This window comes from Xiphophorus maculatus, chromosome 8, assembly GCF_002775205.1.
Source record: "Xiphophorus maculatus strain JP 163 A chromosome 8, X_maculatus-5.0-male, whole genome shotgun sequence".
Classification (NCBI taxonomy): domain Eukaryota; kingdom Metazoa; phylum Chordata; class Actinopteri; order Cyprinodontiformes; family Poeciliidae; genus Xiphophorus; species Xiphophorus maculatus.
The window spans coordinates 9685510-9713026 of NC_036450.1; the positions used below are offsets into that span (position 1 = coordinate 9685510).

General features: G+C 35.7%; 1 protein-coding gene across 1 annotated transcript in view; it reads left to right on the plus strand.

Annotated features, from left to right (window-relative positions):
* trabd2a (TraB domain containing 2A) overlaps positions 1 to 12669 on the plus strand; it is a 52305-nt gene extending 39636 nt beyond the window's left edge. Inside the window, exons 5-7 of the mRNA XM_023337965.1 lie at positions 7142 to 7232; positions 9540 to 9812; positions 11373 to 12669. Of these exons, the coding sequence (XP_023193733.1) occupies positions 7142 to 7232; positions 9540 to 9812; positions 11373 to 11577 (569 nt within the window). The 3' untranslated portion in view covers positions 11578 to 12669. The remainder of the gene's footprint in view (positions 1 to 7141; positions 7233 to 9539; positions 9813 to 11372) is intronic.
* The last annotated feature ends 14848 nt before the right edge of the window (positions 12670 to 27517 follow it).

Here is a 27517-nt window from a genome sequence, read left to right on the forward strand (position 1 = left end):
TGCCTCTCTATGTGTTTCTTCTGTTTAATTTTCTCAATAAAGATAGGTATATGATTTTACCCCAGTAAATACTCTTTTTTAAAAACTGTATTTGGTATCTATTAATGTTAGATTTGTCTCTATTTAAAAGCAGTTTGATAATGTGAGACACTTGAGCTTTGCATAATTCCCATTGTCACTTATTTAGGATGAAAAGTGAGATATACTGTAGATGCAGAGCTCTGATTTAAAGCAAAAGCAACTAGAGAAACCCATATCTTTAGAATGAAAGAGTTTGATTTTTCATGTTTCTCATTACAAATATCAGTGTAAAGGACAACAAAACAGATTATCAGGGAAGCCCCAGATTTGCTAAATTGACAAAGTAATGCATTTCCTACCACACACTTTTGAATACTGTTAGTGCAAAACTTTGCTGTGATTTCTAAAACATGGCATCACATAATGTAGCCCTACAACCTTTGGCTAAAACTAGGTGTACAGCAAACAGATAGAAAGGCAAATATCAGTCAGTTCATCAACAAAAGATATCAAGGGTGAATTTAGGTGGCTGACTATGATTTATATATCGTTTCAAAATTTTGGGAATCAGATTTGGACATCCCTAATTATAAATTCTAAAGACTGCGCTTCCAAAGTAAGGTAGAAATTTCTGAAAGCCCAGGTTTACACTTTTGAATGTGTAAAGGTAAAAACACAAGCATTAGTAAGCAGATAAAAAATGACCCTAACTGATAATAAGAAAAGTTTGCTCTCACACTGTTTATATTTCGTTGGAATTGCCTTAGTTTTATTGACTGTCCCTCGGTGTATTTGCTGTAATTACTTTAGCGGCTAAGAGTTGGCAAAGATCCATTTCAATACATCAGATCGGCTCACTTTTAATTGTCAAACTTTTCGTACTGCAGTCATGTCTTAGCTGCTTTGTGCGCAGTCAAGGACAATAATTTCCTTGCAACAAACGGGAGAGAAAGCGAAGGCTGCACTGACAGAGAGCGCAGAGTCTACTTTAGGCTGGCAGATGTAATCCTTAACACGGCTCCAAAGTGCTGTGAGCCACCGCAAATTTTCCATGTGAACTTATTTAAAAACAACCTCATACCACAGACCTCTCATGCTCCTTGTTTCTCATTTATTCCAAACAATCATTTTAAAGTCATTTCTTCAGTACACTTTCTCACTTTCTCTGACATCTCACCAAAATGGCAAACAGCTGAATGGCTCAGCATAACATTTATTAGCTTTGGAAGTAACTCGTCAATCATTTTGGTGTGATTTTAAGAAATATTTTGGCAATACTTGATGACTAAAGTTTAGAAACTTTAAATTATCTGGTATTGGTAACCTGCCTTTTCCTGTAATGCATTGTGTTAGACAGTATAGTTTAGCTTAATTCTGTTTTGCAAGGGGAAAAAATTGGTAATATATGCTCTATGAATCCATAATGCATTTCAAAAAGATATATTTTAAAAATACATTAGTCTGGAATATTTGTTTACATTTTCAGCTGTATATAAATTGCAAACAAATAAAGGGTAAGATGAAAAACTTTATAGTTACAGATGTTATGCCACAAAAATTTATTTTAACAATGAGTTGTTCATGTTGTTGTTGTGCTCCTTATTTTTGGGATTTATAATTCATGTAGCAAAGATTTAGACAAATAAATATGTTAGTTAAAATTATTATAAGAAGTACAAGTTAACAATACAACCTTTTTAAGTTGTGTTTTGAATGGCACATAGAAACGTACTAAATAATCTTAACTGTTCATTTTTAAAGTTGGAGCCAAGATGCTCTTGTCCTGTTTTATCAAAGTTTGTCATCTGGGAACTTAGCGTTCCTTTGCTTGTTTTGGTATCCCGATTGTCTCCACTTCTGTTTTTTCCTGTCTTGAGTTTAGAAATCTGTGTTCATCTTATCCCGTCTGTTTATGGGTTTATCTTTATTCTGTCTGCTGCCTTTTTCACCCTCTTGCCTGCCTTCTTAGTGCTTCTCAGATTTTCCATCTGCTTTCAAAGTGGAGCAAATGAAGATCGGTATCAATATTATAGAAAAGCAATACCCTATTGAAGGTGGCCAGTTTCTGAGTCACGGTCTGCTTGAGAGAAATATACTGAAAGATAGTTTTGGTGTTGGTTGAAATATTATCATTCTTTAGAATAAAGAATCCTTATTTTGTGGAACTGAGGCATAGGCTATGTGTGCTTTTTATAATCAGCATAGCTTATCTTTTAAACTCTCACAGTCATGTCAAAGCCATATTTTATTGGGACTTATGCTTATCATTGGCATCTTACTTTCAAAACCATGTCCTGTTTATGTTGGTGTTTCAAAAACGGTTTTACTGAAGCTTAGACAGTGGTTTGGTTGAACTTCCAAATCTGTACACATATATTAAGTGAATTTAAAATGCTGAGGACTCTTAAATAAAGACCAAAATGACAACAAGTTACATCATCATAAATGGGTTCCAGGCAAATCCTTTTATTTTCTACAAGATTTGTTCATCTTCTGTTTAGTTGTAAAGATTGTTGGTGCCTGTAATAGCAAACATGTGCTACTCTTTTTGCAGTCTATAGACCACAAGTTGACATTTTTACAAAAATGAAGGACAAATGGAAGATGAAACGACTCTACGTACTCTTGAACAGTGATTGAATTGTGGCTTTTGCGTCTTATTATGAAAAACTTGATTTTTGGCTCCTTTCTCAATCTGCCCTGATCCTTAGTTATGAGAAACATGAGGCTACATATACATTTGTGTGTGTGCGTGTGCGTGTGTCTAGTCTGAATTATCTCTAAAACTATTTCATGTGGTATCGCAGTATTTTGAAAATACATTTGTATTCTATTGAGGATTAATCCAGGTGCAACACTATGTCCTGCGGTCACTGTGAGTTCAATCAAAAGAGATTATTCTCAGAAATCTAAAACCTGCATGTTTTCCTCTGTTCACTGCAAGTCATTAAGCGGGTTTTTATGTCTGGCACTACAACTATTGTAAAACAATAAACTCTTCAAGACACTGCTTACAAGTTTCCCTCCTGCTCCTCCTCATGGCTAAGTAAGAAGCCCGGGACTTCTTGTTGTCAGCATGAGCAATACACTATATATTTCAACCCCCCTCTAAATACATACATCACATACATACCTTTATTTGCAAGGGATGGCCATGGCATTGTTTTTATTAGTGGCATTATTGTAGATTGTTTGTCATAGTTGCTTGGATAGAAATAGCAAGAGCATGCCAGAGCCAGTTTGATGCTTTTGTAATAAATAACTCTCTTGACATGTGGGCAGTCATACCAGTCTGATACCAAACCATATCTGTGTGTTTATTGCCACTCTATATGAATAAGTCTGAGAATTTTTCTGGCCAAATATGAACTATTTGTAAAGTGAAGTTGTACTTAGATATATCACCCCATATGGGTAAGCCCCCCACTATCCCACAAGTCTTTAATCTTTCACACTGTTTCTTGTGGGTTTGTGTTCTTTTCAAACAATCTCTAAAAATGATTATTGATGATGGTTATGTTTATTGTTTGAAGGAATTCTGTGCCCATCAAGTACAAATAACGTTATAAGTAAATCATGGATAATTGAAAAAAAAAAAAAAAGAGTCATATTATCAAAGCTTGTATTTCTAGACAGAGCTGGCCTTGTTTGATAAACACAAAGAAACCTGTGTTGTTTTTGTGCCAGTGAATAACCAGTAATTGTCTTTGTCATGACTGTCACTTTTATGGATGGTTGACGCTCTTTGACAGTTGAACACCCTGAGGTTTTACTTGGCTGTTACAAGCCAGTGTTGGGGTTTTCCAGAAAAAAAAAATGTGTTGTTACATAATTTCTGAAACAGTGGATCACAAATGTCTATGTCCTTTTTTTTCTGTTTTGTTTTTTTTTTAGCTTTGACAATAGTTTACTTAGGCTTAATTTGTCTTTTTATGCTCCACAGCATGGTGACACCTCATGGTTATCTACCTCAATAGAAGGTTTTGTTTTGTGGACAGAGGTGATGACTACAGGCTGCTGAAGTCTACTGACTAGCAGAACATAATGTGTACATAAACAGCAAGAAAAGTCTGTATGGGGTGGAAAGGCCTCAGTATTGACTATAGCGTTTGTTTATCCAGCATGCTGTAATGTTATGAGAACTGCTGCTCTGACCTTGGTTTCAAGCTGTAGTGTAAATATTGAAGACTATGGAAAAGGAACACTATTTAAGACTTTCCATATGTTCTAATAATATGAGCCTGTGATTTCAGCAATTCCACATCTTCCTGACAAGAAGAACCTCTGTGGTTCTCCTCTTGCACAGCTCTAAGTACAGGTGTGAGGAGTAGTAAAACATAGTTTGCTCAATTTTAAAGACAAACAAGGTGTGTTTGACTTTACTCTTGAACCTGTACAATCCACAATGCAATCTCAGGTAAAGCCAGTGGATGAACTGAGATCGTTTCTAGGCATATAAGGTTTTTTAATATATTCTCCAACATCATGATGAGCCAGTATGTTTTTTTTTTTTTGTTTAATGTCTTTTAAGTCCTAATGGCATTCCTCTTTAGTGTTTGAGTTGAAACAAGTATCTTGGCAGAGCATGTAATACCACTCTGTCTAAAATAAATCGTAATATTGGACTTTTAATATTTTTGGCTTTTATTAGTCCCGTTAACATATTTTTTTAAGACTGGTTTGCAATTTCTTAAATTTTCTTGCACTGCTAATTTGCCTTTTTTATTTATGACTAATCCACACTTATAGGTCTTTTCTAAAACAACACTTGCCTCTAAAATATATTTGATTTAATCAGTAATTGGCTTTCAATATTGGAGGTAATGAGGATAAAGACTTTTTCAAACCATAGTGTTTGTGTAAAACTTATTTATAGTTTTTTCCTTTTTTGGCCTGCTTTCAAAGCTGTCGCGTTAGAGGAAATTGGACCAAACATTATTAAAATTAAGCTTTTCCAAGCAACACATGACCTAATCTGTGCCTCTCTTACTAAGTGGTCCATTTCATGTTTCTGGATGAAGAGAGTCCACGGTGAATGAAGGCTTTCAGGTCTGTCTGGTATCTTTATCTCCACCATCTCCCTTCTCTTGGTGCAACTTAAAAGGCATACAGTGAACATATTGTGCATTGGTGCAAATATCCCTGGCCAATTTCATCGATTTAAGATGTATGAAATAAGCCTAAGTAAATAATCAGTGGAAATACATGTCAGATGTTGCTCCAGATTACTCCAGATGTGGACGCCCAAAACTGTGCGGGGCTGTAAATTGCAGGGCTGCAGGTCTGTTTCCAGTGAGAGGCTGTAAATAAATATCAAGTGCAAGTTATGCCATGAGCCCAAAGCAGGGCCAGAGAAACACGTTTTTTAGCTTAAGGTGGAAAATTTCTGTAACTAATGCATTAAACTTCAGATAAAAAATAGCTTTGCGATTTCACATTAGATAATATTGAATGTTGAATTTTTATTTTTATTTTTTCATTTTTATCTGCTGTCTGTTAGACTTAATGACTCTAAAAATGGCTCTGTAAAGAAGTCATATGTGAAACCAGCAGGGCACAATTTCAGTTAGCCACAAATTAGGAGCAAGGTACTGAAAACATTACATAACCTCTGTGAGAAAGTCATCTTGCATTAAAATAAATGCAGATTATCTGTTTGAGAAAGTATTGTTAAATTCTAAATTTAGTATATACAATGAATCAGATTTATACTTGGACTTATAACAATTCATCAGTTTCTATGAATCTAAAACATATTTGAAGACTACAGCTATAGAACTCTTTCTGTAACGTCTTTTAGTTTCACATTGCCATTTAGTGTCTTACTAAGTTTGAATTTGCTTGCTTTTGTGATGTCTTAGGCACATAAAACCCTATCACTATTTTGAAATTATACTTTACATTCATTTATTTTTCTCAAAAGATAAAAAAAAAAGGTTTTTTTTTCAAAGATTTAAAGGACACTTATTTTTGCTGCTCTCCCACTAAAGATACTTTGTCGTGGTACATCCTGAAAGTTTGCATATGTCTGTATTTTTATGTAGGCATGTTGTTATGTGTATACTAATGAGGCTCTGACGTTTTGAAGTCCACAAACCTTTCCATTCCCCTACATTGTGTCGAGCAGCACAATTTATCCCACCTCAGTCCTGTGATGTAGACTTGAATAAATATTGAGCTTGAATAAGACTTAAGCTGTTTCTAAATGAAAGCAAGCTGTGAAACTTTGTCTCTTTGATTCATTCTGATCTCTATTTTTATTTGGGAGCTTGGTCTGGATACAGTATATATACATCTTATAGACTAATTCCAACCGATGCATATTTAAACATTGCATATTCATTCATATGTGAAAACATTTTTTCCAAGTCATGGTGGCAACAACATGGCACCTATAGTGCATCCAGGCTAGCCTGTTTCTATCGGTGGCTCTGGCCCAGATTAAAGTGCTGGGGTTCATTGTTTACACAGCTCCATGGTGCCACGGCTGAGCAGGCCTAGACAATAGGCCACTGCTCCCTTTTGTCAGAATGAGAGGAAGAATGGAGACCTCTTGACATGGCAACCTGAAGCCTCAATGGCCCCACTTCACCTAGCTGAGAGGGTCACAGCGAGAAAGAGAGGACAGGCAAGTAGAGGGGATGGAAAAGATTAGTACGGTTGTGAATGGAGAGATCAAAATGGTTGGTGAAGAAAAGAAGAAGGAGTAGAGAGGAGAACTTTAAATATAACCCTAACCTTCAAGTATTTTTGTTTTGTTTTTCAAAATCGGAGGCAAATTGTAGCTAATTGGACACTATAACCCACTGAAACTTTATGTTTTATCATTTTCAAAGTAACAAAGATATGGACATTAAGAATCGTGCCCTTTATTTTGAATTTATTGTGTTTATATTGGATATTATTACTGTTGCATGACTGTAACGTCTCCTCCACCTGGGATCCTTCCTGTCTCCTTCCATGTTACATCCTTGAGTTTTCCAGACCTAATTGCTTTATTCCTGCCCTACTCTACTGTATTCTGGAGCCATTTATATCAAATGTCCTGCTTCTGTTAGCTTTAATGCATCACCATTAGCTTCGGAAAAGGGGAGTCATGAGTTTAATTTCTTGATTGCAGGTCACTTTCTTGGCAACAACACAGTTATCGATGTGCTTCGCCGCCAGGGATATGAGGTGGAACATACGCCTGCTGGACAACCCATAAAGAGGTAACGACACTGGTAGTAAGCAAGTTAAACACAAAGTGTCTCACAGAGATTTTATATGATAGGCCGATAGAAAGTTTTCAGTTGCATTCAGGTCAGTACTTGGACAAGGCCATTCTAATGAATGGAAAATGTTATGTAACAAGCTCAATATTGTATGTTTAGGGTCACTGTCCGATGTTTCCAGTCTGTTGCATCCTCTAATAGGTCTTCTTCCTGGATTGCCCTCTATTCTGGCCGATTAATTTTCCCATCAACCTTTATGAGTTTGACTCACCCTGTTTTTCAGTATAATTGTGCCAGGACATTATTTCCTATATAAAAACAGTAACTAAGGGTATCATGATAACTAATAACATTTTCATAATTGAATCATTGACTTTTTAAAATCATAGTGGCCTCTGGTATCAAAGTAGACAAGATGAAAAATGGAATATGAACTGAATATATAAATAACCAACTTGAATTGACTAGTAGAAAATGAATAATTTCGTGTTTTGTCTTTTGCATAAAATCACAAATTGTTGAGGTGTTAGGAGAAAATAGTTAGTAGGATCTTTTTTTGCCACGATTTGTTCAAGACTAGAATGCTATATCCATTAAACATAGCAATCAGACCTTTTCTCCCGAGCTGTTTATTGTTTTTATGTTTAATTTTGACTAAAAAAGATATGTCGTTCAGTTGTCTGCAGTCTGCAACTATACAACTAGATTTTGCTATAGTAACTACTATATATTGTGTTGCACTTTCTTCACACCCTTCATGCCCCCAAAGTCATCAGAATAACACATATGGCTAAAGGTTGTCCCCTAATCGGACTGCATGATATCGTAGATGCAATGTTTACATTTCACTGTTTCAGCAGAAATAATTCTCATTGACAGCTCTCATTCTTTAAGAGATTTTGCATGTTGCTGACTGCTTCTGTGTTTTAGATTGCACAGCTGATAGGTCTGACAAATTCCCCAGTGGCCCACCAATGAAGCATTGTTGAAAAGTCCAACCTAAGTTTGGCTCGTACCTCCTGCTGCGAAGCATGTAGTGCAGCCAGTCGAGCATGGAGCACTGCGGGTGGCTATCTCACTTTCAATCTGCGTTCTTGTTCCTGTGTGTGTTCGAATGAATGAGTAAATCTACTTTCACACACAAGAGCCTGTGTTTGATATGGGATTATGAGCCTGAAATGAACCAGCACCTGACCCGTGTCACTGGGTTAACGCGAGTCTGAAAAATTTTACTACTCTGTTTATGTCTAATAACGCAAATGAAATGAAACTGAGCGATTTATTATGTAGATTGAAATAAAATAACACTTGCATCATATCAGCTTTTGTAAAAGTTTGTAGGTGATAAGGATTGAGGAGAGTAGTTTAAGATAAATGCTTTTCATGGTTTGCTTCTTAAAGGGACTTTAAAACTTTTTGTCTTTTGCAAAACGTTTTGCTCGTAACACATTAACTACTGACTGTGGATGACACCTCTGGACCACTTTAAGCCTAATTTACAGCGAGGACATCATTTGTAATATGTACAGAATGTGTTTCTGGTTAACTAAATAGGTTCTTCTTGACAAAGACAACATCTGGATGGCAGAACACACTGCTCAACAGTATGTGGATATCATTCATTGTTAAAGATGTGTCCACAGATGTGGTAGTTATCATTGCTTATGTTCCAATGCTTCAACAGGTCAAATTTTAGAAAGCAATGAGACATGTCCACAACTTGGCAAATGTTTAACCTGACAAAGATCCATGTGGAACTTAAAAGCTGTCAATAAATGTTATGAAGATCAAGTCTGTAGACTTCACTACACCCATACACACTGTACACAATGTTTTAATTTGTATTTGCATACATGCGCACAGACATGTGCACATGTATTTTCTATCAAACTTGATCTTGTTGACTATATTATCTCCACACCCTTTTCCAATACTTCCAAAATTCATCTCCCCCCTCTTCAGTCTTGCTTTTCTCCTTCATCTTCATTTTGTCACGGCTGACTAAAATCTAAAGAAAAGGAAAAACTTCCTCCCAGGGTGTGTCAACTTTTCAAAGGTCCACATGTTCCCAGGAGGAAAAAAAGAATATGTCTCTGATTTTTGTTTTCTAGTGTTTGCAGTCTTTAACTGCAAAGATGTGAAAAGTAATTAAATATTTGTGAACCTATTCAAAGCTGATGCGTCACAAAGAGAGCCAAAGCAAACAGAGAAGAATCAAAGTGTATTAGGAACCTCTTCATAAAAGGCTTAAAACACATTTCCCATTTATGTTCTTCAACTTATTAATGTTTTTGTGTCATTTAGGAGATCATCATCAAAACCTGCTTCCCCAGCACTGGAGGGTCACCAGGATGATTTTACTCTTCTGGAACCCTTCCTCCATGAGCTCCCACACAAGGAGGAGGACCAGGGAGTTCTCCTGGAAGAGGACCCACTACCCCACTTGCTCCTTCCTGCAGACAGCCTGGATCTTCTAGAGAAAGCAGAGAAGAAGATGCTAAAGAAAAAGAGGCGGAACAAGCAAAAGAAACAACAAAATCGACATTTCAATGATCTTTGGGTACGCATAGAAGAGAGGTAAGGAGACAAAAAGCTGAAAGATAAGATGACAACTTTATTTTGGACTTTTACAAACTGATTTAAAGGGTGAGAAAATGTACAGCATATAGCTTTTGTGGTTATTCAAGACAACAATTGGTGCATCGGTTTGAATTCATTTTAAAAAGAGGTCAAACTTGTACATGAAAGTTAATGTCACTGTCTACAACAAAGTACGTTTTATGCGGCCATAGACTAACAGGATGCAGACCAAGTAAGGAACCTCTGCTTCCATCTATCCATCCGTCTATCCATCTTTTCTTTTTAAAAACCTTTAAAGTTGTTTAATTATCTCCTAAAAATAGAGTAATCCAAATTCTAATCAAAATCCTTGTATTAACATGACATTTATGCATGATGATTGTATATCAACTTCTGACCACCGCAGTATGGTTTATAATTGTAATAGTTGTTTAAGAAAAAGTTATAAACGAATGAAGATAAACACGTTACTTCATCAAGTATGTGAGAAGACTGTGGGGAACTTCCTGATGTGATGCTGGGGGCTCAAACAGCCAACATATCACCAAACAAGCAGCCAACATATCGAATCACATCCTCTTCTTTTAGTTACAGAACACAAACATTAGATCCACGCTTCTGTGGAGCTGGTATCAGTGTCTTACATGTAAAAATAGCTACCTGACAATTAAACCTGACTTGGTTCTCACCATAGCTCTAGGCAGGGACTAACCGCAGAACAAAACAAGCTCGCCTTTTTGACAAAAAGGAGTTGCCTGCCATGTGAAAAAACTTCTGTATGTTTTGTCACAGCAAGATTTTGCTTTCATTTTAGTTGTCAAAAAGGGTAAGACTCTGTTCTTCCATTTCCTAGAGTCATTTATCTGGAAGAACCATTTGTTCAGAGTGTCTCCATTTCCAGTCATTTATCATGGGGTCAACCAATACAGTCCACAATAAATAGCACTTATGGGCCATTTAGAGTTTCCAGTTTCATCTGACATACACAAAGCTGGACTGTGTGAATTAAATATGACAACCCAAAGAAAAAACAAATACATGCAGAGGATGAAAACGTCATATAAAGTGCTCTTTACATAATGTCAGTAGAAATTATTTTTCTTTCTTTATGCAAGACTCTGAATTTTAAATGGGAAAAGAAACAGACTGTTTGCTTATGCTTGCTACAAAGTGCACTCTCTAAACATGTCTGTGTATTTTAATGTCTGAAAAGGAGAAATGGTCAGAGTATACACACAGGCAGGTTCACTGCAAAGCAGGGACTTTCTGATGCAGTCCTTGCATAGTTATGCAGTAAAAGAACCTGTCTGCACAGACTTCCTTTCTACAGTATACCTAAGTTTTGCTGGAAAACCCCCCAACATTTTCCAGAAGTGTGACATGGTTTTTCATTTCAAACATGTGAGATTAGTCTTTACAATTACTGTTTGTTGGTGTTTAAACCATAAAGTCAATTAGGACAAATCCATTTAACCAACTTTTGTAAGAAAATGAGTGGGAAAACTAGTGTTGTTACATTATATATTCATCTTGTTATCTTGTTATTTCCTCCTGCAGTTCCATGGTTCAGTCTCCGCCTCCTCCTTTGGTTCGTATCATCAATGGCTACATCACAGTGGAGCCACCAAACAAAGTCTACAGCCAACACAACTACCATCACTTACAGTCTTCATCACCCATCACCTCCTTTCCCTACGTTTTACTTATTTTGCTCTTCACACTTATAGCTTTGGTATTTCAGAAAGGGTCTGCAGTCCTCTAGCAGGACATCAATTATTTTAGTAATAAAAGCATTAAAGAGTTTAAATTCAGTTCAACATGAGGTCTAATTAGAACCTGAGGCCCACCAGAAAATATTTTCCATGTAACTGTCAGGCTTGAGCAACCTGGGTTGGAACTGATGTCAATGGACTGATGCTCTGATAAAAATAAATAATAATAAAACATGTTACATGTTTTTTTGGAACAATACAGGTTTGTTTGTTTTTTGTCACTTTGCGATAACACTTTGCACAAAGAATGCAAAAGAAAATGCAAGTGAAAGAAATAAAATCCGGAATATTTTCTCATGTCTCATTTGCGTTTTTGCCAGATGTTAGCTACCCATTAGTGCATGCAACATGCATATCATTCAGAGCATTCTTGAACATTAAAAATTCTTCATAGACACAACTTGAACCATTTGTATCTAGTGTGCTTGTATGAGTTAGCGTGTTTATGCTGTGTTTGCTTGTGAGAGTGAGTTTGTCAGCTCTTATACGCCTTGTGTTTGCAACCAGAAGTGTTCTTCACAACTTAATTTATTCTTTCATTTACAATCTCTTTGATGTTGTAAAATGTGTTGGTTGGGGAAATTGTACATTGTTTTTTTTATGCTACAGTTGTATTTTAGGGCTATAAAAATATGAGAAACATTGTTTTTATATGAATTGATAAATAAATGAGCATCATATTTCTTAAAGGACACCAGGAACTAACCACCACAGCCCATGTCATGTTTCACACTGAAATTAAAGTTGTGATATGGACAGATGATTGTATTGTATCTAATCTATCAGTGTTATTTCTTGCTTTGATGTGTTTGTTGAAAGAACTCATTTTTGTTTATTATTAGGTTTAAATTATTTAACTACATTAGCTTTCCTGTAAAGCATACAGAACATTTTCAGACTTTTTATAAATATTTTTGTTACTACAGTATCCAAGTGTGTTTTTATATTTTCAAGATAATTATAGTGATAATATTACAGTTATAATAAAGCCTGTCCACACATGTAGAACATGTACAGTGTAGTATTTTAGGACAGTCACATGTCATCTAAGGAATAAGATAATTGTAATAGTATCAACAATAAAATATTTATTTAGACACACTCTTTTGTTTATTGCCATTTTTTGACTGTAATTAAAATGAAAGAAAGTCGGTACTGTTATTGTTTTATATGTAGAACAACAGAAGTCAGAATTCTGAGGAAAATAAATCTGAATTCTGAGATTAAAATCTTTTGTTTTCAGTGACTCTAATCCATAACAAACAAATGGAGAAAGGAAGGGAAAAAACACAAGAGACAACAGAAAACAACCGTGAGGGAACAAAACCAAGATATGTGAGGAAGGCTGGTTGGAAACTAAACATTATTGTTTAGCAGCAGCTAAATACAAGTAAAAACAAAGATAACTGTTAAATCCAAGTCCAATAGTTCATATTAGTTTTTGTTCAGGTAACAGATATAATTTATGCTATTATAACAACTGTATAGCGTTTTAACAAGTCGTACAATGTTTATGTTTAATGTCTTTAATTCATTCATGCAGCAAAGTTTGACATTTACATTCTGGGATGTTTATTTCTATCACTGTCAGAAATCACTTGGTCTATCAAAATTAAAAGTGTTAGATTTTGAATAGCAGAAATATGATGAAACTACTTTTTATGTTATACTATTTCCATTAAGCGTTCCATTATAAACTCATTCAAACCTGTAAATGGGATTGTAAACATTGCTGCCATTGTTCTACTATTGATAATTCATGGCATGTTAACCGGTTATTCACATATTCTCTAATAAACGCTGCTGTTATAAGTTGTTTAAGATCTGACACAAGCTAAACAAACTAAAGAAGCTGTAGCAACAAGGGAACAAACTGGAGCAAACAGGAAACTGGAGCAGCAAGGAATCTTTTTGGTGTACAGGAAATGAAAGTTAATAGATTTGTTCTGTCAACAGGAAAAGATAGCTAATTGACTATTTAGCTTGTGCTTTTATTTAAGGTGGAGCTGCGCTTTTTACGGGTTTATCTACGTGTGCAGGATAATAAGGAGATTTAAGAGATAGACCACTAAAGTGTGTTTATTTCTTGAATTACATCACTGAACATTTTGCTATTTTCATCACAGAGATAAATGCTGGAATGAGCCCCACAGAAAGTGTTTTATGTGAATGTTTCTTTTATTAAAATAAAAATAATTCACTGACCATTCCCTCACGGTTGCAGCTGAACCGTCATAGCCTGGTTATATTTGACACTAATGATAATTTGATATTCAACGTACAAATGACAGGTATAACTTTTCATACTGTTTGTATCTTCTAATTAATTACAAACATTTGCCACTGAAATTACAAGTACATTGAAATCAAATACTGGAACATTTCATTGGGTGATTGTGAAGGGTAAAACTGACCTTTAGTTGTATCGCTTAAGTCACTTCAGTAAGTCAGTCTTATGGCTCCAAGGCATTAAACTTACATCATGTTAAAGAAGCATGCAACTCTAAATGACGGTTTCGATCTGTTCCATGTAACTCAAAACGTCTTAAAAACAACAAACCATGTAAGTCACTCAGTCATTCCATAAAAGAGCAAACAAACAAAGTTGCAGGTCACTCCCCTAATTACCTCCTGTTGAGTGCTCTTGCTGACAGATGTTATAGCTCATTTACTATTTGAAACACAGCTTGAAGAACAGCGGGAATGTCAGGAGTCAAGCCACAATAGTTACCTGCAGTAGAGAATAAAAAAATCCTTTAAAATTTAAACCAAAGTCTTACCTTCAAACAGGAAGATTGGTAATCATCAGCTGACCTCTTGACTGATCAGCTGATCTTTTCTTTGACATATTTTCACTTTGATGCTTTTGCAACTATTAACAAACAATGATGGTTGAAATATTCAACTCAATACCATGGGAAACTAATGCCTTTCTGAAAGTCGAGAGCTCAGTGGACACTAATATGATGGAAGTAAACCAGCTGGAGGAAATTATATTTACTGTATTCACTTTAAATACTATCCAATTTATAGGGTAATGCACATTGAGTCACCTCATAACCACATTAAACTCAAGCAAACACAGACAACGCATGGAATAATTTTTTTTACCAACCGGACTTCATTAATTTGTCCAAATTAAATAAAATATTTAAAAATATATATTTATTTTCCTTTTTTGCGTAAATCTTATTTTGGCAAGAAAATATAATCAGAAACTTGGTTCCTACAGAAGCACACCACATTGGACTGGAGGTTGGGTGGCCAACTGAACCTGGAGAAATTAAAAGCAGATGTCTCTGCAGACTCCTGTTTCCTGTAAAACATGAAACTATAGACAAAAATAAAGACATGCCATCAGCCCAGGTCATAAAATCTACCAACCTTACTGTAGATTTTTGCTGCACAAGGTCGTTTTTTATTTTTTGCACAAAGTTCTTCAGTGTGTTTCTGTTTAACTTCTGTGTCTCTGGTCCTGTACATCTACAGTGTATTTAAGAAATGCCTTAATAGTTATATTTTACTGCATTCACCCAAAGAAATGGTAATCTAAAAGTCAATAACTTGTGATGAAAAAAATCACAATAAATTACTATTGGTTGAATTTTATTCAATGAAGTTTTTATAACAGCTCAACAACAGAGTTTAAAACCTTTAACAGAGTGAGGCTAATTTATAAACCTCAGAACAAACTGGCTTTTGTTGAACAGTCTCTTTGTTTTACAAAAAAATTAGTACTCTAGTGCAATATTTCTCTGACCCTAGAAGTTACTTTTCTGGAACATAGTGATGACCTTTCTGAACTTACAAAGGACTTTCTGATACTTATCAGATACTTTTATGAAACTTTAATGAAACTAATTACTTCAAAACTTAGAAGCTATTTTTTGAAACTCATCACCTTTCATTGGACTTTGATAGAACTAATGATTACTTTGGTGAAACTTACTTTGTAAGTTCTCTGAATCTTACATAAAAAATATCGGATTTTTCAGACTATGAGTGATTACTTTGGTGAAACTTACTTTGTAAGTTCTCTGAATCTTACATAAAGAGTACCGTATTTTTCGGACTATGAGGCGCTACTTTTTTCCTACACTTTGAATCATGTGGCTTATAGCCCGGTGTGGCTTTTCTCTGGATTTTTCTTCAACCGCCTGGGGACTCTTTAACAGGAAGTGATCATTGGAAGTCAAAATTGGAAATCAAAGAAGAAAGCATTAATTTTCATTTAGAACAAGCACATGCTAGCAGCAGGGACGACGGAGAAATTTCTTCAAATTTATATGATGCAGCCTTTAAGTTGGGGGTTATCGATTTGGCGGTACAGGAGGGAAATAGAGCTGCTGTCAAAACAGCCCTGACTGCTGACTAGCCAATAGAGAAGTAGTAAAACGTAAAATAATACAAAACATTGCATACTGATAAACTGATAAATTATATGAGTATTGATTAAAAAGAATACATTTCATATCTGTTTAAAAGAAAAACTTGAAAATCAGTCTGATGAGTTTGTTTATTGTCAAAACTGAAGGAAGCAACCAGGGGAAGCATTCTGTTACCTCAAAAATTCTTGTCTTTACACAGTCGAAAGGCTTTTTTCTTTAGAGTAGGCTCAAAGGAAAACCTTAGAGAGAATAACTAAAATCAAGATTTCTCTCTGTAATCAAATATTGGACGTCTTTCTTGTAGAAAAAATAACAGTACTTACCCAAAAGAAATGTCATTCATGCACAGTTAAAACATCAATTTTCTGGTTTTGTTGGGGTTTCAGAACAAAACCATGTTTTGTGTCTCTCAGTGCTTCTCAAGGTTGGCCTGCCTTTGATTGTCAGTTTATAAACAAATGAGCCGGTTTTGTGCTGGCACGTCACCACAGGGTGTCACTCAGTTCCAGCTTGGGTCAATGGATCCCATTCACGAGAATGACTTTTTTTCTGAGACGTGCTACGAAGAGAAGAAAACCCACAATTCAAACTCAAACTCAAGAAATGTACAATCATAAATGATTATAACTGCACTGTTAGTCCAAAAAGTCAAGCACACACGCTCACATCAAACCAGAAGTGAGTCTCTGGGCTCTTAACCCATGCAATCTAAAGCCACCAATTTTTCATGCATAGTTTGAAAATTTTATTTGCAGTTTTACTCTTTCTGTACTCTACCTTATAAAGACTAAAAACTTGCTTCCCTTAAAACTTTAAAGTTAACTTCATACCCAGTATCTAAATAGAAGAGAAAACATTTGTAGTTAAAAAGTTAGGATTTTTAAAGAATATGCTGATTGTCTCAATCAAGTAGAGTGTGAGGGAACTGCTTTAGAAAAAAACATATTGCTTTGCTCATAACTTTACACGTTTTCCACTGTTATTTATCCTAAAAGAAAATGTAGATCAAGATAAGACATCTCTATAAAGAAATATGCCTGGCAGCAAACATCAGTCAAACTGTGTCAAATGCCTCCCTCTGGCTGCAAAGTCAGGAACTGTCATTCAGCCAAATCAGTCACTCTGTCTGAGAAAGTTTTGGCTACCCACAAGGATCTAACTTGTAAGATGACGCTGCCATACATTTACATTTGAAGTGCAGACAGTATTCACCTTCACAATTTGCATGTGATTTGGAGGAGTTTGTAGGTGTGAACTGCTTTTTTATTTTTACTTTGATCCTCTTCTTTTCCTGTTTAGCCAAGTTAGGCAGGTAAATTCCTCTCATTTGATTTGTTTGATTGAAGAGCATATCTGACTTTATTTTGCTTGTTTTGGCAGAAGTCAGCCATGTTGCTGTATACTCAGCTCCCTTTTAGAAGTAAAATCAACAACAACAAAAAAATAGCATGTTTTTAAAAAAAAAACATTTAAAAAATTGCACACTAGTACTAGTTATTTTCAGGGTTTTTTTTTTCATTTGTACATTTAGATTGAGGTTCTTTAGTGTTCCTTGTTTAAAGTTTTTTTTTTAGTTACAGGTTATTTCCTTTTAGTTCTATGTTCTCTCTCAGCTGTGAGCTTTGTCCCTTTCACTTTTCCTCAGCTTGCCAGTGTACCTCCTTTTCCAGCTGTTCCTCATATCCTAATTGCTTCACAATGCAGTGCATTGTTCTCCTTGCATTGCTATGGCATGCAAATATCAAAATGCATGACACCTTGAGGAATTTTACCTCTTTGTTTTCATGTCTAAGAAAAGACAGAATTTGTTGTCACTTCAACACCAGGAAAACAACAAAAAATCTTTTTAAAGAGGTACAGAAGTCGTGTCAAGTTTTGTCCTACCCTCATATTAATCTTGTGTCTGCCTTCTGTGTTTTCTTTTATTAGCTCATTTTGTTCCTCCTATCATTAGAGGCAATTACTTGGCATTCCCCATAAACACTCATACAAAGGTCTATACACCTCATGGTCCTAATACCTGTCATCCCCCCATGCACGGATGGCAAAGCGATATTATGAACTGATAACTATTAAAATGCCATTAGAAGAAGCAAGGAATGATGTTGTGCCTGCAAGGAGTTTATCAGAAAGTAAATGTAAGCTCCCACATGTGGAACACCTCATTAACCCTGCAGTTATTTACACCCATGTGGCATCGAGGCAAGGACAAAGATTGAGGCCTCCTTCATCTTAATAGCACCTGAGCTATTAAGAGTTCTTCACCGTTTCATACTTGTGCTTTTAATGTAATTTATTCCACCTCTAATGACCTGCTGATTTCTGCAAGAAGGGTGTTTTTGCTTCAACTACAACTGAAAAACAAAGAGGTTGTGCTGGAATTCTGCAGATATAAATTGTGTAGATTTCAGCATTTTGCTTACGGTAGTATGCAAAACTAAAGAAAGTGAAGTTCGCGGATGACACAACGGTGGTGGGCCTCATCAGAGACGACAACGACCTGGACTACAGAGAGGAGGTGGAGCAGCTGGTGGACTGGTGCAGAGACAACAGCCTGATCCTGAACGTTGACAAGACGAAGGAGATGATCGTCGACTTCAGGAAGAACCGGCCCAGCCACGCTCCACTGCTCATCAACAGCTCGGCTGTGGAGGTGATCAGCAGCACCAAATTCCTGGGGGTGCACATCACAAACGACCTCACCTGGACTGGGAACACCACGTCTCTGGTCAAGAGGGCACAGAAACGCTTGTACTTCCTGCGGAGGATGAGAAGAGCACACCTGCCCCCGCCCATCCTCAAGACGTTCTACAGAAGCACCATAGAGAGCATTCTGACCAGCTGCCTCTCTGTGTGGTGTGGAGGCTGCAGCGCCTCCGACTGGAAGAATGTGAGGAGAGTGGTGCGGACAGCGGAGAGGATCATCGGGGCCCCCCTTCCCTCCATTCAGGGCATTTCATCCCAGTGCTGCGTGTCCCGAGGCCGAAACATCATCAGTGACCCCTCATACCCCCACCATGGACTGTTCTCCATGCTGCCCTCTGGAAAGAGGTTCCGCAGCATCCGGTGCAGGTCCACAAGGTTCCAAAACAGCTTTTTCCCACTTGCCATCAGACTGCTGAACTCTTAACTGGAGTGCACTCAAAATCTGGTCTCCACTTCATACCTTGAACATGTACAGAGCTAAATAACTTCTATTTTACTGTCAGTCCTGCACTTTATATTTTATATTCATATTTATATTCATATTTTATACTGTATTTTATTTTATTCTGGAGTAACCTCACAACATTGGAACCTCAAAACATTGTCCTGAGCCGTATGCAACGAAATTTCGTTCTGTATACACCCTGTGCATGCAAAATGACAATAAAGTCAGTCTAAGTCTAAATCTAAGTTATAAAAGGAGAATTAAAACACACAGAAAACAGAGTATGTAGATACAAATTCTGCTGTTAGTATAGAATAATCTAGTCCAGAGTTAATGTATTGTAGTTCCTAAGATGGTACAGATGCAAGACAAACACTAAAGTTACCCTTTGTTGAACTTTTCACAAATCAAATAAAGGTTCTCAAACTTGGTTTGAGTTATTCTAGTATTTGGGTAAAACAAACTGGTCCGGCTTTGACCAGAATAAGGCTTTTAGATTGAGGATGGCAAAGGTAGTAAAACATTTAATGAAATCACCTTTAAGCCATTTCCAGAGTTGAAAGCTCCAGTCTGAAGATAGATATTGCATTTCTCACTTTGATGAATTTTATTTTGGTTTATGTCTACAGAATTTTCATTAATATTAAAAATACTTCAGGTTTTAACTGTAGTTTAAAAATGGAATCAATAAAATTTACACCAGTGTATTTTTGATTCTAGATCCAATTTTTTGTGAGAAGGAAAACGTAATACAGTCTATGGCCCTGGCATGGAAGTGATATAATACACTACAAAGACAAGCAGTAATGCACCAAGAATGGTATTGTGTTGTCCATTATGTAATGACTGATAAGAAGAAGTCACTCGCTTCATTGTAAGCTGAATGCTTACAATGGGTTGTTTGAAGGCAATATTTGCTTTTGTATCATATTTTTAAAGTTTTGGCATGGTTAGTGACTTTTGCAAATACAATGTATCCCTTAGATCATGAGTACTGATGTTTAGGCCTGCGTGTTAAATGTTTTGAAAATGCGGCATTTGAATTGACAAATGTATGAAAGCGCTCCAGAAAAACGCAACAAACCAGTGCCTGCTATCAAAATTGAATAAACAAGTAGAAAATAAGGAGTAGTCATTGCTTATGTTGGAAAACATTAACATATAAATGAAGTGTTTATTAAGTTGCGGGTTTAATCAAACTCATTAAGGTTTAATGAAACTAATGTTGTAACCTGCAAAATGTCCTTTAAATCAACTTAATATTAGTTTATTTTGTTTTATTTTTGCTTATAAAGATAAATATCGACGGTGATAACACCATATAAGATACCAATGTAACTGGCATAATTTTGTTCATTATATCATAAATGAGGCATATTTAATTAGTATTTTACAAACATGTAAAAATCTTTCAGTCAAGTAAAACATCTCTGAACAAGGAGGAAAATGTACATTTCTTCCTTCCGCAACACTCATGTCAAATTATCATAATGCACACAACATTTAATTTGTGATGGAATACAGTAAATAAAGCAATTGTCTGGATAGTGTTTGGTAAGCTTACTCTTCATAGTCCTTTACCAGAATTTAACTCATCAAAGTGTCTTCAAATCTTTGCAATGTCACTCAGATTATGAAGTAGGAAGTACCAGATGGCAGAAAATAATATTAACCATTCTAAAATATAATATTAAACCACTTTTCTTTTCCTTGGACTAAAAGCATAATCTTTTACAAAAAGAAAAAAAAAACCCTTCCACCCTTCAACTCCCCACATCTCCTTGTTCCCCATCTCTTCACCTCCACGTCTTTGTGAGCAAGTAGAGATAACCCAATTGAATATGAAGTCAAAAATGGGAGTGACTCTTCAGCCAGCTAGGAGCAATTTTTAGTCAGAGGTTGTAAAAAAGGCGTGAAATGCTCAATGGTTGAACAAATAAAATCGCATGGTATCCCTTCCAAAGTTTAAATAGTGGTTTTGCTTCTGCAAATTCTCAGAGTGCAATTTATTTAAAAGATTTAAAAAGAATCTTGTGGCTAAATGTTGTCTAAACCATAGCGTTGCTAAATAGGTGCCAAAATCTATCTTGTAAAGAAATGGTCTGTGTTAGCATGCCCATCAGATGTCACACCTTTGAAACAGTGATTCAGATTATCTATTCTGACTCTCTCCCACTTCTTGGCATTTGAAAGTAACACACTCTAGATGAATGAAAGCTTACAACAGCATTCATCTTATCATCCTGCTGCAAATGAGACAAAAGCTAGTTCCGCTTTTTCAGTCTGAAGTGTTTTTCAGCTCCCAAATCGTGACCACAATACAGTGCAGCTTCTTAATATGTGCTATGAGATGAAAACCAATATCTTTGATGTGACACTGTCATATCTAAAGTATTGAAATTAATCTTATCTCTTTCAAGAGAAAGTGCCTCTTTTTAATTAAATGGTGTCAGACCTCCATCAAGGCATAGGAAAACTGAGCTACTGCCTTGGACATTCGGGCCAACAGAGGGAGTCCAAGAGCCCTCACATTCTTAGACAGTGCAAATCAGGTGATTATTATCAAGCATCTTTGAAGGTTTATTCGTGTACCAAATGGAATCATCTACCGGCCATGCATCAAGTGGGATTTTTCATACCCACTTTGACAACCATTGATTTTAACTACTTTTCTATATGCTATTTGCCTGTAAAGAAGAGATGCGGTTATGTAATTCCAATTAATATCCACCAGAATGTTTCCTATGTTTAACTTTGGTTTGATCACAGGTCACAACTAGCCTAAATGGGATCAACAACTTAAATGGGATATATACAGTATATACTATGAATAGTAAGTGGCAATTGCTTTGATGTGTTTGTTAGCACGATCAAATACACTCTGCATATACTTTCTGTCTCTTATTCTGTATGAAAGTACTGTGCTGTGCATGACTGCAAGAAAAAAGCACAAAATTGGAGAAATAACCCAATCTTCACACTTTATTTACAGCACAAGGGCCTCTATGTAAAATGTAATGTAAACTGACATACAGACAAGGCAAATAAATCAGTATTAGTTCACTATTTAACTCTAAGACATATTGTCTTGTGCAAACAATTAAACAGGTTGCCACTGTGGTGACTGATGGAAGATCCTATCTGCAAGTTGGTTCCCAAATCAAATTCTGTTCGGTGCCTGAATTCAACCTTGGGCCAGCTATGAATGTTATCTGGAGAGATTTATCTTTTTTTATATCTTTTATTGACTTTTACTGTTTCAGAGAATTGTAGAAAAAAATCATTGCAGTACTACTGTCCAAATGGAGTGAAAAGATTGAAATATGATGTTGGGAAGAAGATTCCATTTTAAGGCATTGTGATAATTTGTGAGTGAAGGACAGAGTGCACAATACTGCAAACGGAGAAATGAAGAGAGCTAACCTCTCGTGACCTGACCAGATTGGCATCCAGAGCAGCTGAAATGGGGAAAAAAAGGCTTTTAGCACAGTGGATGTTGTCGTTCCTAAATGATGTATTTCTGTCATCTACAAAGGAATGCCATTTTCTTTTCTCTGTTACAAGAACCAATACAGTTCAAATCTAAAATATGAGAATGCATTTTCATTTCCAAAATCCAGAATATGTTTAAGATTTTGAGAATATGTAAACCATAATATATCAAATTGTCATGCGTGAAGATATGTTCAATTAATTTCACAAAGAGAGGATTCTGACCTGTTAACCTCAAAGGGACGGTCAAACTCCATGGGAATTTGAACAATGAAGCAGAGAAGAAAATATTTCCATTTTACTTCTGAACTGAAAGTATCATACAGAGTACATTATTCCAAAAGAAATTATTTAGAAAGAAAAAGAAAATGTCACTCTCCTAATAGTTTAATCATTTTCTTCTCATGCACACTAAGATTAACTTTTAAACAAGACTGATTCTTTATTTAGAGCTTCCATGGCAATGCGTATGATTAAGCTGCTTGCTTGAGGCTTTCTGGTATTCTAGACTGAGGTTCGGAAAACTGACACTGACAAGGAAAAGCTGGAGCAGATGAAGCTCATTGACTCCCCAAAGAGCCACTGATCAAAACCATTGCTGGAGAGGAAGGAGGAACACTTACAGAGGGCATTTGGAAATGCATGTCAGAACTGATAGAATGTGTGAATCAGGTAGGGCTACCTCTGTCCAGAATTTATTATTACTTTACAACCTGACTTGTATGATTTATGACAGATTGATTTATGTCAATAAGGCAAAGGGGAGAAGAATGATCTCTTAATATAAAGAAAGGCTTCAGTGGTTTTTACTTGTGGAGGGATTTGAATGCTAGAAGGGACTTTGACACTACGTTTCTGCTGGAAACTTCAGACCTGAAATTACTTTGCCAGCTGTCATGGTAATTGCTGTTGTTTGGTGATGCTGATTGGGATAATATTACCGTCTAAATTATCACTGAGCCTTGATTGACGTAACCCACAATTGATTTTAGGTTCTCTCTCTGGGATATAAACATTGCCTCAGTTAGTGAATGTAAATGATGAAAGCACTGAGTAATAATGCCGATGTAGACTTTCAACCAAAAAACTGTTGAAAAAAGTGTGAGGTTAGTTTACTTCAATCGAAAAACAAAACAAAACATTGTTTTCATCTTTTACTTTAATGTTTTTTGCAGATTTAAGACAAGGCAAGACAATTTAGTCATCAACAGAGCAATTCAAAGTGTTTACATGATTAAATATAAAATTGTCTGATTTTGTATTCTCACTGTTACTTTTCTCTGAACAGCTACAAAGACCCTCATAATCACCCTAAGAGTGTTCCTAAAAGTTTTGTTGAGAACTCAAACTTCTTAATGTTTATCTGTATGTATCTAAGATTTTCTTTGGGGAAAGTTTATTTGTGATAAAAAGCTGTTCTGGGCAAATCAATTTTCTTGTGTCTCCAAATGTGGTGGTGTGACTGGTGAGAAATGTTAAGGGGTCATTGTTACTACAATGATGGATGCTGCAGTGGGACTGACCTATGAGGAGTTTCAAGGACTTCTGCTCAAGTTAATGTAAAGTTTGAAATACCCTGACAAAGGCACTTTGTTTTTTCTATGCCTCATCAATCACAATAACTAATTTCTTTATTTATGTGTACCGCTGTCTGACTGCATTCAGTCACATTGGACTACTCCAGGGCAGCTCCTTATCATCCATCCCGTTTTTGGTGTTCACAAACCTGATTGTCAAACTTATGGAGAGGAGGGTGTCAGGTTTGGCAACCTTTTTGCACAGCATGTGGTTCTGTTAGCTTCTTCAAGTCCTGACCATCTGTACTGAGGGAGACATAATTTACCTACCTATTACCCATTACCTATTTTATCTCTTCTGGCCTAGGAATATTTTGGGATACATTTGAGTAAACTAGAGTTGTTGGGGTGAGGAATGTCTTGGTTTAGTCTCTTAACCTCATGATTCAATCTTCTCATTGTTGGATAAGCAGAAACAAACAAAGGTATTCACAAGAACTTTGGTTTCCAATGTACTTTAGATTTAGTGTAGCAATAGTACAGCCTTACTATCTCTGTAGATTTTACAAAAAGTTCTAATGCATTTACAGTATGTTGCCACCACTGAGTGTCTATGGGTGCAAGCTTTATATCATTTTTCTTTCGCTCTGTTTCCAGGCAACACAAGATTTCACAATAACATGTCAAATAGTATTTAATTTGATCTTATCATTGTGTAGCCTCCTATAAATCCAAGCATTAAAGCTGCGTTATCAGTTAAATCTAAGAGGACTCATGCATTTTTATTCAACCCATATCTGCAACAATGTCGCAGAGTGTAAGTAAAGATCTATAACCTTGATTTGTTATGCATTTTGGATTCAAAACAACAGATTAAAAGACCTACACTGAGGTACTGCCTCAGTTTTGCAATAGACCCTTTAGAGAAACACTCAAAAGCAACATAATCAGCTGAACTGAACTATGAGAATTTAAAACACTTTGAGAAATGGGTAACCTTTAATACACTTTCATTGTAAACTCAGAGGTTTGATAATAGAAGCTGTAAATGGGACATCAATATTGAAAAATTAGAGGGATGGCTGTGTATACAAAGTAAGCTATTTTTCCTTTAAGCACTCAAGTGGAACCATTTAATTTCAGTAAGAAATGGTTACATTTCCAGATATTATACGTTTTAGCCTCTCATTGGCTGTCCCCTCATATTTGCCACTCACCGAATAACTCTTTATGTTTCTGGCCAACAGTGACACAAGTCTGCTTAAAAGCAATGCAGGGAGTATGACAAAATGAAAATACTGATATATTTTTAAAATTGCACTCATAAAATCCAATGAGGAGGTGCAATTGTGGAAATTCAAGGACAGTCTGCTCAGTATAATTTCAGATAATTTAATTTGGTTTCTACTTTTTAGTTTGTTCAAAATTACATGTATTTCCATTCAAGCTAAAAAAAAAATCAGCAATTTTTTAAGTGGGTTGTTCATCTTTTTTACTTCTATTCTTGCACAAATTAAAAGGTGATCTCCTTAAAATATGAGTATCCAATATTGATCTGACCTATTTACGTTACAACGAGAGATGGACAATTTTACTGTTCTTAACATATCTACATAAATTATTTTTGCCTTCTTCTCTTGTCGTGCTCACCACATACTTCAATGTTCATATACATATGAAAAGAGTCAATTTGAAACAAATAATAAAGCAAATAATATGTGTACAGTAGCATTTTTTGGCAAAATGCTACAATGTGGGAGAAAAAAAACTGGTAACCCTTTTGTCGATATTTTGCACTCAAGGTTGGAGAATATAACGTAAGGTAAATTTAACTATTACTTTTTGCTAAATGTTTCTGATCTTTTAAAAATCTGGACCACTGTCATGCTGTCTTCTCTTCAGCACCCTACAGGTTTTCTCTCACTTTTAAGTCTAAGCAGTGAGATGATGAAAGGAGTTCATTTTGATTTTTGGTAAATCGCTGCAGAGTAAAAGTATGTTTTAAGTCATTACCCTGGTGAAAGATCTGCTAAATACCAATTTCAGTTAACTGGCAGATGCTGTCAAATTTTAATTGAAAATGTGATGTTGAACTGTTTGATATTTCAAACTGTTTATGATGCAATGTTCTCTAACAGGTTTCCCTGGATCTTTGGAAAAGACACAGAACATCATGCCACTTTTTCTTATTTTCTACATATTGCTTCTTTTTTGTTTTGTTTTACACCTGATCCAGATTGGGTGGTTGCTGATGAAAAGTTAATTTTCATCTCATCTGACACAATCACATAGCTTAATGGAAAACTCTTGTAGTGTTTAATAAATTCTTTCCACAAATTGTGTTTTGCTGGGACAGAAAATTACATTCTTTGTGTCATGATCTGTAGTTTACTTTGGTTTTTTATTTTGTTTTATCTGATTACTTTTGGTTTTGGCATACCTGATGTTCAATATTGAGCTCATTTCTTACTTCTTAGATGTCAGGTGTTTTCTGGTGTTCTGTTCTTTAGTATTTCACATATTAAAATTCTGATTTGTATTGTAATTTTTAGGTTCTCTTTGACGAGCTCATTTCGTGCTCTGTTTACTGATTGCCTTCGGCTCTACAGTTTGTATCCCCACTCAGCAACAATTCATTTAGTTAACTAGACTTTCCTTCTTCCATTTTAACTCAGTCTTTTATTAGCTAACTTTTATTATGCTATAAACATAATTTAGCCTTTACATTGCCTCATTACTTTGAGTTCTAACAACAAATTGTGACATTTTACGTTGCACATATGCAACTGGTTAGCATGCTGGTACAGTCAGATGGTAGCTGTGGAGCAGAATCAATCAGAGGTTCGGGGTCCAACTCCAGTTAAGTCCCCCACATTACAAACAAATTGTCAGCTAGTGAGTAAAACATTAAATGGTACATTTATTAATCTAAACATTCTTTATTCAGCTTTTCATACAATTCATTGTGCAAATATCAGTCACACTTGTCAGTAAGATCACATTTGTGAAGAATCTGAGATGCACTCAACAGTATTGATTAGTCTTCCTCAATTTATTCATTGGGCCATAAAAGTGGCACATTTAATGAGCTACTTTACAAAGACAATAAAATGTGAACATGAGGAAAAAAACATGGACCTGTATTTGATTTACTCATTTGCTGTTATGTGATTAAAGAAAGAGTTTGCATGAGGAGCCAAGTTGGCCACAAAAAAGTCTGACTAATCTGTTTACAAGAACTTGTTTTGTACTAATAAGCAACTCCTTATTTTGCCAGCTTAATGACTATCTTACAGCAAATTTCATACAATAATGTTTTGTCTGTAAACATATAGTATACATATATTATAACTAATGCATTTGATAATTCATATTGTGTGAA